At 36.2% G+C, this 13,341-nt stretch overlaps 2 protein-coding genes across 4 annotated transcripts in view; both read right to left on the bottom strand.

Moving 5' to 3' along the window:
- Positions 1-5,108, bottom strand: part of LOC121432026 (PH and SEC7 domain-containing protein 1-like) — a 99,003-nt gene extending 93,895 nt beyond the window's left edge. For 2 of the 3 annotated variants that reach the window (XM_041629838.1, XM_041629837.1), the window contains exon 1: positions 4,907-5,108. In XM_041629838.1, the coding sequence (XP_041485772.1) occupies positions 4,907-5,074 (168 nt within the window). In that variant the 5' untranslated portion in view covers positions 5,075-5,108. The remainder of the gene's footprint in view (positions 1-4,906) is intronic. The other variant, XM_041629839.1, reaches the window with a different exon arrangement.
- A 3,379-nt stretch (positions 5,109-8,487) lies between these two features.
- LOC121431906 lies at positions 8,488-12,302 on the bottom strand. The gene is made up of 4 exons (XM_041629686.1): positions 11,851-12,302; positions 11,264-11,365; positions 10,315-10,505; positions 8,488-9,766 (listed from the first exon to the last, which is right to left on the bottom strand). The coding sequence occupies exons 2-4, from the start codon at positions 11,360-11,362 to the stop codon at positions 9,082-9,084; spliced, it is 975 nt and encodes a 324-aa protein (XP_041485620.1). The 5' UTR covers positions 11,363-11,365; positions 11,851-12,302; the 3' UTR covers positions 8,488-9,081.
- Positions 12,303-13,341: the final 1,039 nt, after the last annotated feature.

The raw sequence follows: 13,341 nt of genomic DNA, 5'->3' as shown, positions 1-13,341 counted from the left end.
CTAATACCTTATGGCCAAGTTTCATGAACTAGGCCCATATACTTTCTAAGTTATGATGTCATTTCAAAAACTTAACCTCAGGTTAAGATTTGATGTTGACACCGCCACCGCCGTCGGAAAAGCGGCGCCTACATGTATAGTCTCACTCTGCTATGCAGGTGAGACAATAACACTATCATAATTGTTCTTTCTAGATCTATATAGGGCCTACATGTACATACATTTCCAAGCATTTGCCTCACGCCCCCCCAAAAAAAAAAATAAATAAACAACTAAAAACAAGCAAACAAATAACTGAATGAATGAATAAATAATTACATGAATACATTATAAATAAATAAACAAATGAACAAAAAATAAATGAATAAATAAATAAATGAATGAATTAATTAAATAAATACATAAATAAATAAATGAAATATAATACAATTAAGAAATCAACAAAACGAGGGATGCAATTTTATAGAAAAAGGGGGAAAAATCCAGTCATAAATACAGCATACACTGTTTATGATGATTTTTCATGGTTATTTTGTGGACAATGCTTATCAAGCTAATATAACAAGATCATCAAACTTTAATAAATAAACCAAGATTATCCAACATAAAACCAACTAAACCAAGGAAATCTGAAAAATCAAACAGCGGGAGAATGGGAGACTGCACATCCATGGCAAATGGCCATACAATTACAGGACCTTTACACGTCAACATGTGCGTACTAGCCTATGTCCGTGTCATGCATGTACTTTGGACTCAGGACAAGACCCTATGCATCAAGGTTGGAGCAATGATTGTTTACTGCCCTTGACCACACATTCTAAACACATTTCTTCCTCTGACAAAATAAGGCGAGCCTGAACATCCTTCCTGTATAAATTCCAGTGTGCATAAGGAACTACTATTATTTATTAAGTGAATTGCCATGAGGGGGGTGGGCAATCGGCACTCTATAATCTTGGTCTACACATCAGCTCTGCTACACATGCACAATTACACGTACACATCCTATAGGTCCACATTCATTGAACCTTTTTTTAACCTAAAAACACGGTTACAGAATCCAATTTACATCTAATTTTTAGTTTAAACTTCCAATTTTTGTAATTCCGGCATATTATCTCTGATATTTGATAATAAAAATGAATATTTGTCTTTTATACATTGAAAATCTTTCATTGTCCTCTTTGATATGCCACTATGCATTTCATTGGCATTGAATATTGATTGAAAGCAGAAGGGATCTCAAGAGAGTGGAGCATTGTGGCCAAGTGGATTAGTCTTCTGACTTTGAAACAGAGGGTCGTGGGTTCGAATCCCAGCTATGGCGTAATTTCCTTCAGCAAGGAATTCATCCACACTGTGCAACACTCAACCCAAGTGAGATGAATGGGTACCTGGCAGGAATTTATTCCTTGAAATGCCATCGTGCTGTAAAAGACTGCGGGACTAAAGCCACGGATATATTTTAAGCGTTGTTTAATGTAATTATTCTTAGTTATTTATTGTAAAGCGCTTTGATCATGTTTTTGGTAAAGCGTTATATAAGTACCTGTTATGTACAGTGTATGTAATAATATCCAAGTCCTTTCGAAGCGCATAGGTACCTTATGACATAATGTGATATGTGCTATACAAGAACTGCATTATTATTATTATTATTAATCAAGATTCTTCTACAGTTCGTCAGAACTGAGAAATGAGCAAAAAAATGTTATAGGAGCACAACATGGCATCTGTTGGATCCAAAGAGGTTCCAAATTGATGAGAAGAAATATGAAATGTAATTTGCTCAGATAAAATGGAAAATTAATAATCTATATTCTGTGGTGATATTAGCCATATTAGCAAATCTATCCAGCATTCCTCTGAATTTGCAAGAATCCTGCCTAGGATTATTCAGGATATCCCCAAAAATCCATCAGGCCAGCCCAAGTACATATCAATACCCAATTTTCTTGCTTTTATTGTTGAAATTCACTACAAGGTTTAATTTCAACAAAATAAATGCTTTTGTTAATTCATAACACAAAAAAAATGTTATTAACATAAGCCATCAAAACGTGGGACTTCAAAGTAACTGTGCTTTTGAGCTTTAAAGGTAAAATACAGTAGTTGCAGCAAACAATTATTACATGAGAAAGTCTTTTTAATCAAGATTGTCAAAATCTAGATCTGGTTTATTGACGTAAACTTATCTTTGTGAAATCATGAAATCTTATTTCAAAATCGATACTTCTGATGATCACTTACACAGAAAAGCATATGTGGGACAATGTATTAATATTGCTTCGAAAAATATCCAACATTTGAAGGAATTCCTTGCTTATTTTGCTCATTTCTCAGCAATTACGCATTTTCTTCGAGAGATATTTGGCATGTATTTGTATATATATATATATATATATATGTAGTTTTATATACAACACTTTGGTGGTAATTTCATTGGATTCTGTTCAAACTAATTTTTAGATTGTTACCACTACTGGTATTTATCTTTAACTTGCGTTGCTTTCATGTCTAGACCACAAGCACTTGATGGCACACTTGAGTATTTTAAATGTGCACATTAGACTTTAAAGGCATTATAGCTCTACAGAAAATCTACACTCCGCTCTGCTGTACTTGCCAGGTAGTAGGATTCTTGCCAATTTGAGGATCGTCGAGCGTATTCCCTAATAGAGCTCTTATTTTCTTCACTTTCCTCATGCCTTTTCTTTTTTTCTCTCTTCCAGTTCGTCCTTTTCTCATTTTTTTTTAATCACTAATAATAGGTAGGGCATGGCAATTTCTTGAGTCTCAACCCCCCCCCCTTTCCTCCTGTTCCTGATATGCCTCGTACTGTGGCAGTTCTACTGCCATGTGAGGTTAGTGCCAGAGGATGGTACTCCGAGATCCATTCTCATTCTATATCCACTAAAATCAACAAGATGAACTAAAATTTATCCGAAATGGTAATCTGAGAACCATTTTGTCCGCATTTAATCTATACATACACATCAATTTCTGAAGCAATGTCCTTTTTTTACAGTCAATATCACATCATTTCACGCATCATTCAAAGACATTAGTCGTCAAAACAGGCCTATACTAATAGCATTAACACCATCGATGATTACAACAGTTTCCTTTATTCCTAATATTTAGAACAAATTCATCTAAAATATTACTAAAATTGGCGATGGAGAGAGATAGTAATTTCCCACCCTATTTTAAAGGTTTAAGTTTTATCTTTTAAAAAGATTGTGGTAACAACCTCAAAATGAGTTCTAACAGAATCCATAAAATAAAATAACCACCGAAGCAAAATTGAATTGCTGAGAAATTAGCAAAATAAGAATGGAATTCCATCAAATATTGGGTATTTTTCCATGCAAGAATAATACACTGTTCCACATGTTACTGATCATCAGATTTATTGGTTTGAGCTAAGATCTCATGATTTCACAAAAAAACTTACATTAATGAACCAGATCTATATGAAGATATAATGATAACATGGTGACAACTAACCTTGGCTTGATTGTAACATGTATAAAGACTTTCTCATCGATTGTTTGCTGCAACTACATGTACTTCCTTTACCTCTAAGTAGTTTTTCTTCAAACATGGGCGCAGGCATCTATGTTGCAATGGTTAGATACGCGATAGATAAAAACGTCTCCATTTTACGCACTGCTCTACCATCTCTGCGTATAATACATTGGATACAAACTGGCTTACTTTTAGAATCCAATGTCATGTAATATAATGTATCATGTGTGTGATACCTCGATCTAACACTACAGTTAATTGCTCTCGATATCAATTATGACATTTGATTGTAAAGACTAAAGTTATTCCTAAAACTTAACCTGAATATAATGTGAGCCCCAAATACACCCGGGGGGGGGGGGGGGCACTTCCATTGACAAGTGGATACCATGCGCGACCATGGGGTCTCGAAAAGCACCCTAAACACGTATTTTCCACATTCTGAAAATGCACCCCTTAACAAGTATTGGCGTGTGAAACCCTACCCTTAACTAGTATTGGAAACAAAACGATACTCATGGCAAATATTCCCTGAAATGAATCCCTAAACAAGTACAGGAATGTTTTATTGTTACGGGTCCTTCAGTCATCGGCTTTACCTCATTTGGTTTAGTACGACCCCACCTTCTACACCTCACGCAAATTGGACTCTAAACACGAAGTGTTGGGGCAAAAAGGTCATCCTTTATAAAACATTTTAATTTGGTTTTATTATCCCCGCAAATGTGACCATAAGCACATAATTTTCCTCATGAAATAGATACCCTTTTTTATTACTTTTGTGTTTTTGACACCCTTATCACGTTATGTATATAACGTGCCCTATCGTGAAAAAGACATCCTTTTTACGTGGTTTTTTTTTTGGTGGCGCATGGTAGCCACTCGTCAATGTAAGTGCCCTATCGTGAAAAAGACATCCTTTTTACATGTTTTTTTTTGTGGCGCATGGTATCCACTCGTCAATGTAAGTGCCCCACCCCCTCCCCCCGGGAGGCTCACTCAATCTCATATTCAATTTCATTTAAAAACAATAAATTATCAATTTCTTTTCAAATTTAAAAAATGAAAAATAAAATGGATCTCTGAATACGCCCCTGGTGTACAGTGCCCCACTGCTATTAGAGTGTGAACCTTATAATAGTGTGAGTGGAACTGTAAAATCAACAGGTAATGCATTACATCCGACGATTTAGCTCCTGTGTAATTCGAGTTACTGTACCACAGATTCCTGATAACCCTATTCGACATGTGTGCGTACGGATCGCATACACCGGCACTACTAGCGCCTCTTGACTTGTGTTGCAGGTCCATTCATTCATTCATTGATGTACATGCAGCATACGAATATTCTTGGAATGTGAGTCATACTTACTCCTTCGCATTCTGAAGCAGGCGAGTCACTTAAAATGTCACATATCACCGGGGGAAATCCAGTGCCCCTACCTCCCATCAATGAAAACCCAAAGCCGCCTGACAGGGCCCGCTGGAGGTGCAGAATTTTCGGGGTAACCCCTCCGCTGCCTCCTCCTCCTCCGTCCATCGCGAAATAGCCTCAGGATGATAATTCGCTGGTGCACTCAGAGATCGCCCTTATCGTCTGTGTCATTCGTAAAAGGAATGTGGTGCAGCGAAATCGTAGCTTGTGTTTACATTTTGAGCTCGATTGTTGTTTGTTTTTTCTAGGATTTTTTTTTCAGATAAGATTTGGTATTAATACAATATGAGATGATTATTGATGAACGACACAGGCCTACAACAGAAGACAGATAAACGATCTAAATATAATAAACATTACAAAGCATGCCTTAAATTTCAAAAGGGCACATTTTAATATCATGAAAGATATTTTTAAGGGCTCAAAAATGCCCAAGGTCAGAGAAGGAACACGTACCGAGCATACGACAGAAAAGGCCATGGCCTCGGATGTCTTTCATTAAAAAGTAAATTCAAGGGCCAAGTACTAGGCCATTTATTTTAAATTGGGGTGGGAGGGGCTAACTCAATTGACCTGCAAAAACGAATCTTAATCGAGGATCAATCCCCCCCCCCCCCGAACAAGCTAGGCTTAAAAACATAAGTACCCACTATTGTTCAACTGGAGGTGAATGGAAGCCAGTTTAAGTGAAACGGTGGGGGTGGGGGTGTACCATATGTATTCGACCCCCCAAAAAAAAATTCCCCTATGTTTTTGTAAAAGATATTTTCATACTTTCATCCTCAGTCCAATATTACCTGAGGCAAGATCTTTTCTGACAAGTGACACTCTCGCAAACAGACAGACAGACAGAAAGACAGACAGAAAAGGAGACATTATGATGAAAATGTGCTTTAATCATTTTATGATATACCCCATGTAGGTTCATGATAAATTTGATATTGTAAGTTATTGAGCATTAAAATTTAACATGCGCAGGACTGCGGAGCAATAGGATTATCCTTCACTTTAAAAAAGAAAACGTCAAAGCAACATATGAAACGTTAGATCAGAGAGAGAAAACCTTTTCCAGATGTTTATCCAACCTTGTGTAAAGTTGAATCCAACATTTTAAGTGTTGGGTCAAACCATAAAATGCAGCATTAAGAAAGTGTATTTGTCACTCCTCCAACCTTTCAAATCTTGATTTAACATTTATTGTTTAGAGCGTTTGTTCATGGGAGAGGGGACATCTAATTGTTACGCCCCCCCCCCCCCCCCCCCCACCCAAACACAAAAGATGATCCTCTGCTCCGACCCCCATGAATGTGGGCTTGTGTATTAATATATAATGATAACGTATGTGGACAAAACTTTTCAGTTTCAGTTTTATGTTTTTTCTCATTTCCAACAAAGAACTACAAGAAACGTTAAAGTTGTACCAGGGAATAAAATTAATAGGCATTCCCAGGGGCTTTCCCTTGTTGGGCGAGATAGGCATGCATCTTTTCATTAAAGTCACATATCCGTTTCTGTGAGAGTATTTGGCAATATCTTAAAAACAATCCCTGTTGATATGTCCAATGTTTTTAGTTTTAAAAAAGTTAAAAATGGGCGTGGCATTTTGATTGCAGTTTTCTTGCCATTCAAGCATTTCGGATTTCATTCATCATGTCATTGCTCAACGGGTCAACTACGACTTGCGTGTATATTCTGGAGTAGCGCCATCTTTCGGTCGAAATTGTGAATACTGTGGAAATGAATCTGATTAATATTCAGAGCGATGTAAATCATAATGCGGTTATAACCAGGGCCTCAAAAGAAGAACCAAATCACTTTCTATAGGTTATACAATTAGTACTGGTATGCAGATGGGGGTGGGGGCTTGGGTACCCAATAAAAGTTTCACGACAAAGGAAAAAAGAGAGAAGGAGAAAAAGAAAAAGGAAGACATGAACAACGCGCGGCATACACTTATCATTGAATCATTTAGTTTCTTTTGGGGTGTTTTTATTTCCGCAAGATAAATCTCATGAAATTACTAATTGAATGTATACAAAGAAGGTAAAAAAAAATGCGACTGGTAGCCCATATTCTGATGCAACTATAATTGTTGCGGCTGGTTTTCCGTTTGGGCCAGTATATTCAATTCAATTAATTTTTAATTCTTCAACATGATACAAATAAGTACAAGATAAATTAATTCAATTTAAATAAAAGTATGTTCAAAATTCAACATTGAATAAATGATATGCACATTCAATAAGTTATTCAAATATGAATTAAAATGCATGTCAAATATAAATCAATCTTGATGATCAATACCATTAAATATAATGAAACCAATATGATTAAATATGATTAAATCAATATGTGGGACTCTATTTTATTTTGATTTATTTATATATTTGTCTTCTACATAACAATGTAATATAACATAAAGATAGCAAATATATACTTTGACAATAAATCAGCCATATATATAACTGGACATAAATCAGTTGCAGAAGATGGATTGCCATTGTAAGCAGAATGTTTCAAAATATGACAAGAAAGGCCAGGGTCTTGATGCATAAAGTTACTAATACACTCTAGATATGAAAATGTTAAATCAACATTATTTTGAAAACCGTGGAGCGTTGCGGTCCAGTGGATAAGCCTTCTGACTTTGAAACAGATGGTCATGGGTTCGAATCCCAGCCATGGAGTAATTTCCTTCAGCACGAAATTTATCCACATTGTGCTGCACTCAACCCAGGTGAGGTGAATGGGTACCCGGCAGGATTAATTCCTTGAATGCATGAGCGCTAAAAGGCAGCTCGAGCTAAAGCTGGGGTAATTATAACAATGCGCCTTGTAATAGATTATTTCTAGATAGATGGCACTATATAAATGCCTATTATTATTATTATAAAGGTTAGTGGAGGAATGACAACCTTTCTAAATGTTGCACTTATTACTTTAAATGTTTCGGCAACCCAACACTAAAAATGTTGGATTCGGTTTTATGCATCGTTGGAAAACGTTTGGAAAAGATTGTCACTCCTCCAACCTTTCAAAATCTTAATGTTAATTCAAGTTTTTATTTTACCATGGTAACAATGCTTAACAATCAAATATTTCATGGAAACTGCACTGTTTCAAGGAGAAGAAGAAGAAGAAGAAAAAGAAGAAGAAGTTGAAGAAGAAGAAGAAGAAAATTATTTCGGAATTTCAACGAGGTATCGGATAGAGCACCCCTGCTCACGCTTGTACTCCTAAGACGCCCTCGAAATGCACCTCGAGCGGGCTTGTCAGGATAACGTGCTGTATTATGTACAGGGCAGGAGAGGTGGTTTTGCACGATTTCCTAAGAACGTTTCTTTCCTCTCTTTCCTTCATTTTTCTAACTGATACAGATTCAACAAAGAAATTATTCTGTTTAAAAAAAGGGAAAGTAATTTTACAAGGCAACAATAGTCAAAACTGACTAGTTTGCCTATTCAAACTAACAAAAACAACAACATCAACCATTCATTCAATCAATCAGTCATCAAGTAAGGTAACAATCAATAATTCATTCATGTTCCACCAATCACCTTATCAATAAATAGGTAAATCAATCACTCAATCAATCATTGACCAAATGCAATTAGTGGTCATTTCGAGTAAATCAAGGAAAAATGAGACGATTTGGCGTTTGTCCGATCAGTTTTTCATTCATTTCGTTTACTTAAAGGTGGAATTTCAGGATATAAATGGCACTTATTGGGCTCGTGTATAAGCAAAACCAACCCATATCAATTTATCTCAATTTAGCCAAGAGATGGGCTTTGGTTACAGGCCTGTATTTTGAAGTCTAGTCTGATCTATAGTTGTGGTTTATGGATAGCCAAATGTGACATGAATCTCTAACAGAAGAATATTTGCATTAGCTCATTAGGCTTTAAAGCCATTTTTACTGCCTGGGAACGGCGATAACGATAGTTGACATTCCACAATTTTCAGCACAACATTAGACAATGGTCTCAGTTAAACCCGACTTCAGAATACTGGCCCATATTGTTGTACGGTATTTATCATTTCTTTCTTTCTAGGGTAGGAATTCACCGTACGTGTCTGAGTTCAATTCCCCTAGAATCAAACAAAATCAATCAATTGATTTTATATCTTGCCATTTCCTTGTAATAAGGCATTGTCTCGTCAACACACTTCGTCACATCTGAAGAAGCTTCGAGATAAGTCTCAGACTGCTCCTGGTTTTCTCTTCTTTCAAAACATGAGCTAAAGATGGCTTTTGAGTGCGTTCGATAAATAAAATCACCCGGCCTGGCACTTGCTAAAGGAATAAAGCATCTCCACTGCGAGACCACATCAGCGCTCGCATCCCAGCTCAGTGACTTCGCGCCTCTGAATGGCATATTCGTTGCGTCAGTAAACTTCGATGGTAGCGATAACGGATCGGATAAGATGTCGTCTGCGTCCACGACGATGGGATTTGGGTCGTAATTTTCCTTGATGTGTCTCCACAAATCGTACTGGCACTTGTAGGAATATCCTGGCATCATGTACTGGACGTCGGCCGTCATGTCGAACGCGGTTTCGTCGAAGATTTGTCCCGGATTTGTCGATTTATCGTCGCTGGTGAGCTGCGCGATGATGAGTCGGCGCCAAGCCGGGAATACCTTCTTCGGATTCCGGATGATGAAGGTGTGTCGATACCCGGATGTCTTTGAAGGTAGAAGGTCAAGGAAGTTTGTGATACCGTACGCCATGTCTTTGACGAAGACTGATTTATCATCGGGTATGGTGTCCAGTTGTCTCTTCACGCTGTCACGCCTGAATGAGTATTCAAAATTCAAATACAAATGAATCGTTAGGTGATCATTCATGACGATAGTTATAAAACGACAGATAATTTCATATTTGTAAAAAAAAAGAAGAATGGATGGATGGACATGAGCATATTGAGTTCTGACATACCGATCGCTCTCCAGTCTTAAAGACTCCACCCGAAGCGAAATGTAAAATTTATATTTTTTCCCCAATTTTAGGGGACTTATCTGATTTTTTTTATAGGAGAAAATGTAAATATACTCATGCCTTGTAAATACTTCGTCACACTTGCCAACTTTTTTTAGTATTATGTTATGCAGTGGCGTAATGATCCAAAACTTTTGAGGGGGCTATAGATATGGCGTATCGGGTAAAATACATTAAAAAAAAGCTGCCATGCAGCAAGCGAAGTGAGTGAGCAAAAATGTCAAAATTTTATTAAAAAAATCAATATTAAAAAAAAATGATGGCATATTTCGCCTTATTCTCTATTTCCTTTTCATTCCTTCCCATCTGTACACCTGTGAAAAATCATAATTGTTTATACTTACAAAATGAGAGTTTCGTCTACAGTTGGCAGATCAAATATGTGTTGAAGAGAAGTCCCTTGAGCGTGATATCGTTTCTGCCTCATGAATTCTCCAGTGTCGAAGTCATCGGCAGAACGAGGGAGATAACTACCAGTTCTTTGCATATATTGGAAGTCTTGAAAGAAGGCAATGGTATATGGCTCAAACCAGATCTACAAAAGAAAGAAAGGAAGAAGGAGAAAAAAGAGAGGGGGCCGAGAAAGAGGTAAAGACGGTAAAATGTTTGTTTCTTTTTCTTGAAATTTAATTTGCTTATATTTGTACAAAGTTTCCATTTTGACGATGTATTTCGGTACCTAGCCTCTATGGTTCAGTCACTGTCAAAGATCAACTCAGTGATTTTTTTTATAGGTGGACTTGACATTTTATCGATAAAAGAAGGTTTCATCTTATTCAAAATATTTCATCTTATTCAAAATATGAAAAATCACCCGATCGCTAAATACGAATAAAATATAGGCCTATGATAAAATTAAATTACATTGGAGAGTTTGACAGAAAGAACCAACAATATCGAATTTTAGTTTCGTCTATACACACTTAAAATGTTGGGCAACATACTGTCCACTGTGCTGGGTAATGTAAAAAAAATATATATGTATATTCTGGGCAATTATTATCCAATTGAACATTATAAGTTTTTATTACCCAATTTGGGCAGATTTTAACCAATCGTTGTGTGGACAGTATGTTGCCCAGGGTTGGTTAAAAGTTGGGAATTTTCCCCATCTGTCATGTCTGTTTTAAGAGTGTACGAGTATAAGCGCGATCACTACAGCAACTACATGAACTTGGATTTACATTATAATCCATTAATTCAAAATAAATATGCATAATTCAAATAATGCATTATAATCAATATATTTTTATCATTTGAAAAGGACTATATGTGATTGAATGTATGTCAAACCTGGGTATTTTCGATGAAACTAAAGCATTTGGTGAGAACAGTTGAGGCAGATCGAGGCACACACCACAAGATGACACGGAAGGGTTCTGTATCAGCCATATTCTGATAATTAATGATCAAATAAATGAATAAACGAAAGAATGGATAAACGAGTGAGTGAATTAACAAACAGCGCAACGTATTTGGTATCATCCCGTATTCTATCACCATATTTTATTTCATTTTACCGAAAAGGGCATGCAGAACAAAAGATTCTTTGGTATTTTAGCAAAAAATTTAAATTTATGATTAGGCATAGCTATTTTAAATTGTTTATAGTAGTAGCAATGAATTTATTCAGTTCAAACATTATAACGATATGATAAAACGAAGAAATATTTTAAAAAGATGAATTGACGCATATGACTATATACATATTATTCAACTTTTATAGTCCCAAGTATCAATAAAAAAAGTTGTAAATTTTTAACCAATCGGTTGCTAAGGAGCTGAATCTATCAAGCTCTTTGGGAGGGTATAAGCCCCAGAATAATGTCTTTTTAAAGAGATGTGTCTTTTCATTTATTATAAACAATTCAAACACTTACCTGCTTTTGCTGATCCAATGTGCTTGCTTTATCGATGACTATATTCCTATATAAACAGTAGAATGTTCACTCTGAAAGAGTACATTGCAGGAGTAGTATGTATTAAAAAAAGATGGCTCATTCAATAGATGTGTCCAGGATTTTTTATTATTGCGGGTCGTGTGATCCAGTGGTTAGAGCATTGGACTCATGTATGTTCGTGAGGTTGTGAGTTCGAATCTGCCATTGCCTCCACTTTGATAAAAAGACCAGAGAGTAAATTCTGACAGTCGTCAGCCACTATGCCCGATTATCTTAGACGTGAAATATTTCCTAGAAAATTGGTTTTGCCAGCTTGGCGTTATACCAGCAGAAAGTTGTCCTTCCGAGTTACGGGAGTTACCATGATATAAACAGGATACAACTAGATGAACACGTCGCCTAACATCATGGATGTGCAGGTAAGACCTTGAACATCTTGACCTTTTTTATGTTAATCTAAAATTCCAAAGTGTAAACACTGCTTAGTTAATGACACTAATCGTGGATGTGTTACATAATAAAGTGAATAATTACGTAATGGGATATAACGGAAGAAACAATCTTCGTTCTGATGAATTTGGTCTGATTTGGATTGGTAATATTTACCGTATAAAATAAAAAAATACAGAGCAAAAAATGAACCATAAAGGCATAAAACACAATACTAACACGAGTATGGATCACTCGATTCTGAACCATTGGTGTAAGGGCTCTCTTCTTCCTGTATGTCCAATAAGTACCCCTTGCCACTTCTTATCAATTCCCCTTTTTCACCAATTATGGAGGGCGACGATCATGGCGTATAGAATTTTTTTTCGAAAAAGTCGCAATCGAGCAAAAACTTTGAATATACGAAAAACTAATTTTGCTTTAAATTTTGACAATATATTAATGAAAAGATACGATATTGCACCATTTTCATTTCCCCCTTTTTTGGTTTGGATCCTTCCATTTTATTATTTTCTGGGGGCGATGGCCCCAACCCCCCCCCTCCCACACGTCAGAGCCATCACGCTTTGATAAATACAGTTTTTATCTTAACAAATCCTGCATGTTTCCCGTATGACATCTGTTTTCCTTTTCTCCAAGGCTAATCCTATCCTTTTTCCTTTTCTGAAATGGAAATAACATGTTGAAATAAAGTATTCTTCAAAGTTGCAGGGAAATACACAAATCGATCAATTCGTTGACTGTTAAATGTCAGCCGAGTGTATTCAATTAATAAGATATGAACAATAAATCAATAAAACAATAGACATATGTAATTAGAACGAGGGTCGTTCAATCTATTCTGTTACCAGTGAATAGATTAATAAAATTATCCAAGTTATCAACTATGCAGGTATAAACAACTACGTTACTCTTTAATTTTAATTACTCATCGTTTACTTTTCACCAACTAATCAAGTTCATTCACTGTTACTTGTTGTCGGCGGTAAAGTGGTCCTCTCAGACTTTTTGTTTAATCAA

The sequence above is a fragment of the Lytechinus variegatus genome, chromosome 18, assembly GCF_018143015.1.
Source record: "Lytechinus variegatus isolate NC3 chromosome 18, Lvar_3.0, whole genome shotgun sequence".
NCBI classification, from domain to species: domain Eukaryota; kingdom Metazoa; phylum Echinodermata; class Echinoidea; order Temnopleuroida; family Toxopneustidae; genus Lytechinus; species Lytechinus variegatus.
The sequence above is the reverse complement of the archived record's forward strand: the minus strand, read 5'-3'. Positions and strand labels throughout refer to the sequence as shown.

Excerpts from the sequence above, each read along its gene's own strand:
- LOC121431906 (XM_041629686.1), bottom strand. The coding sequence starts at position 11,362 with ATGGCTGATACAGAACCCTTCCGTGTCATCTTGTGGTGTGTGCCTCGA. Across the intron at positions 10,506-11,263 it reads GTTTCATCGAAAATACCCAG|ATCTGGTTTGAGCCATATAC; the intron begins GTTTGACATACA and ends TTTCTTTTGTAG. Across the intron at positions 9,767-10,314 it reads GTAGACGAAACTCTCATTTT|GCGTGACAGCGTGAAGAGAC; the intron begins GTAAGTATAAAC and ends ATACTCATTCAG.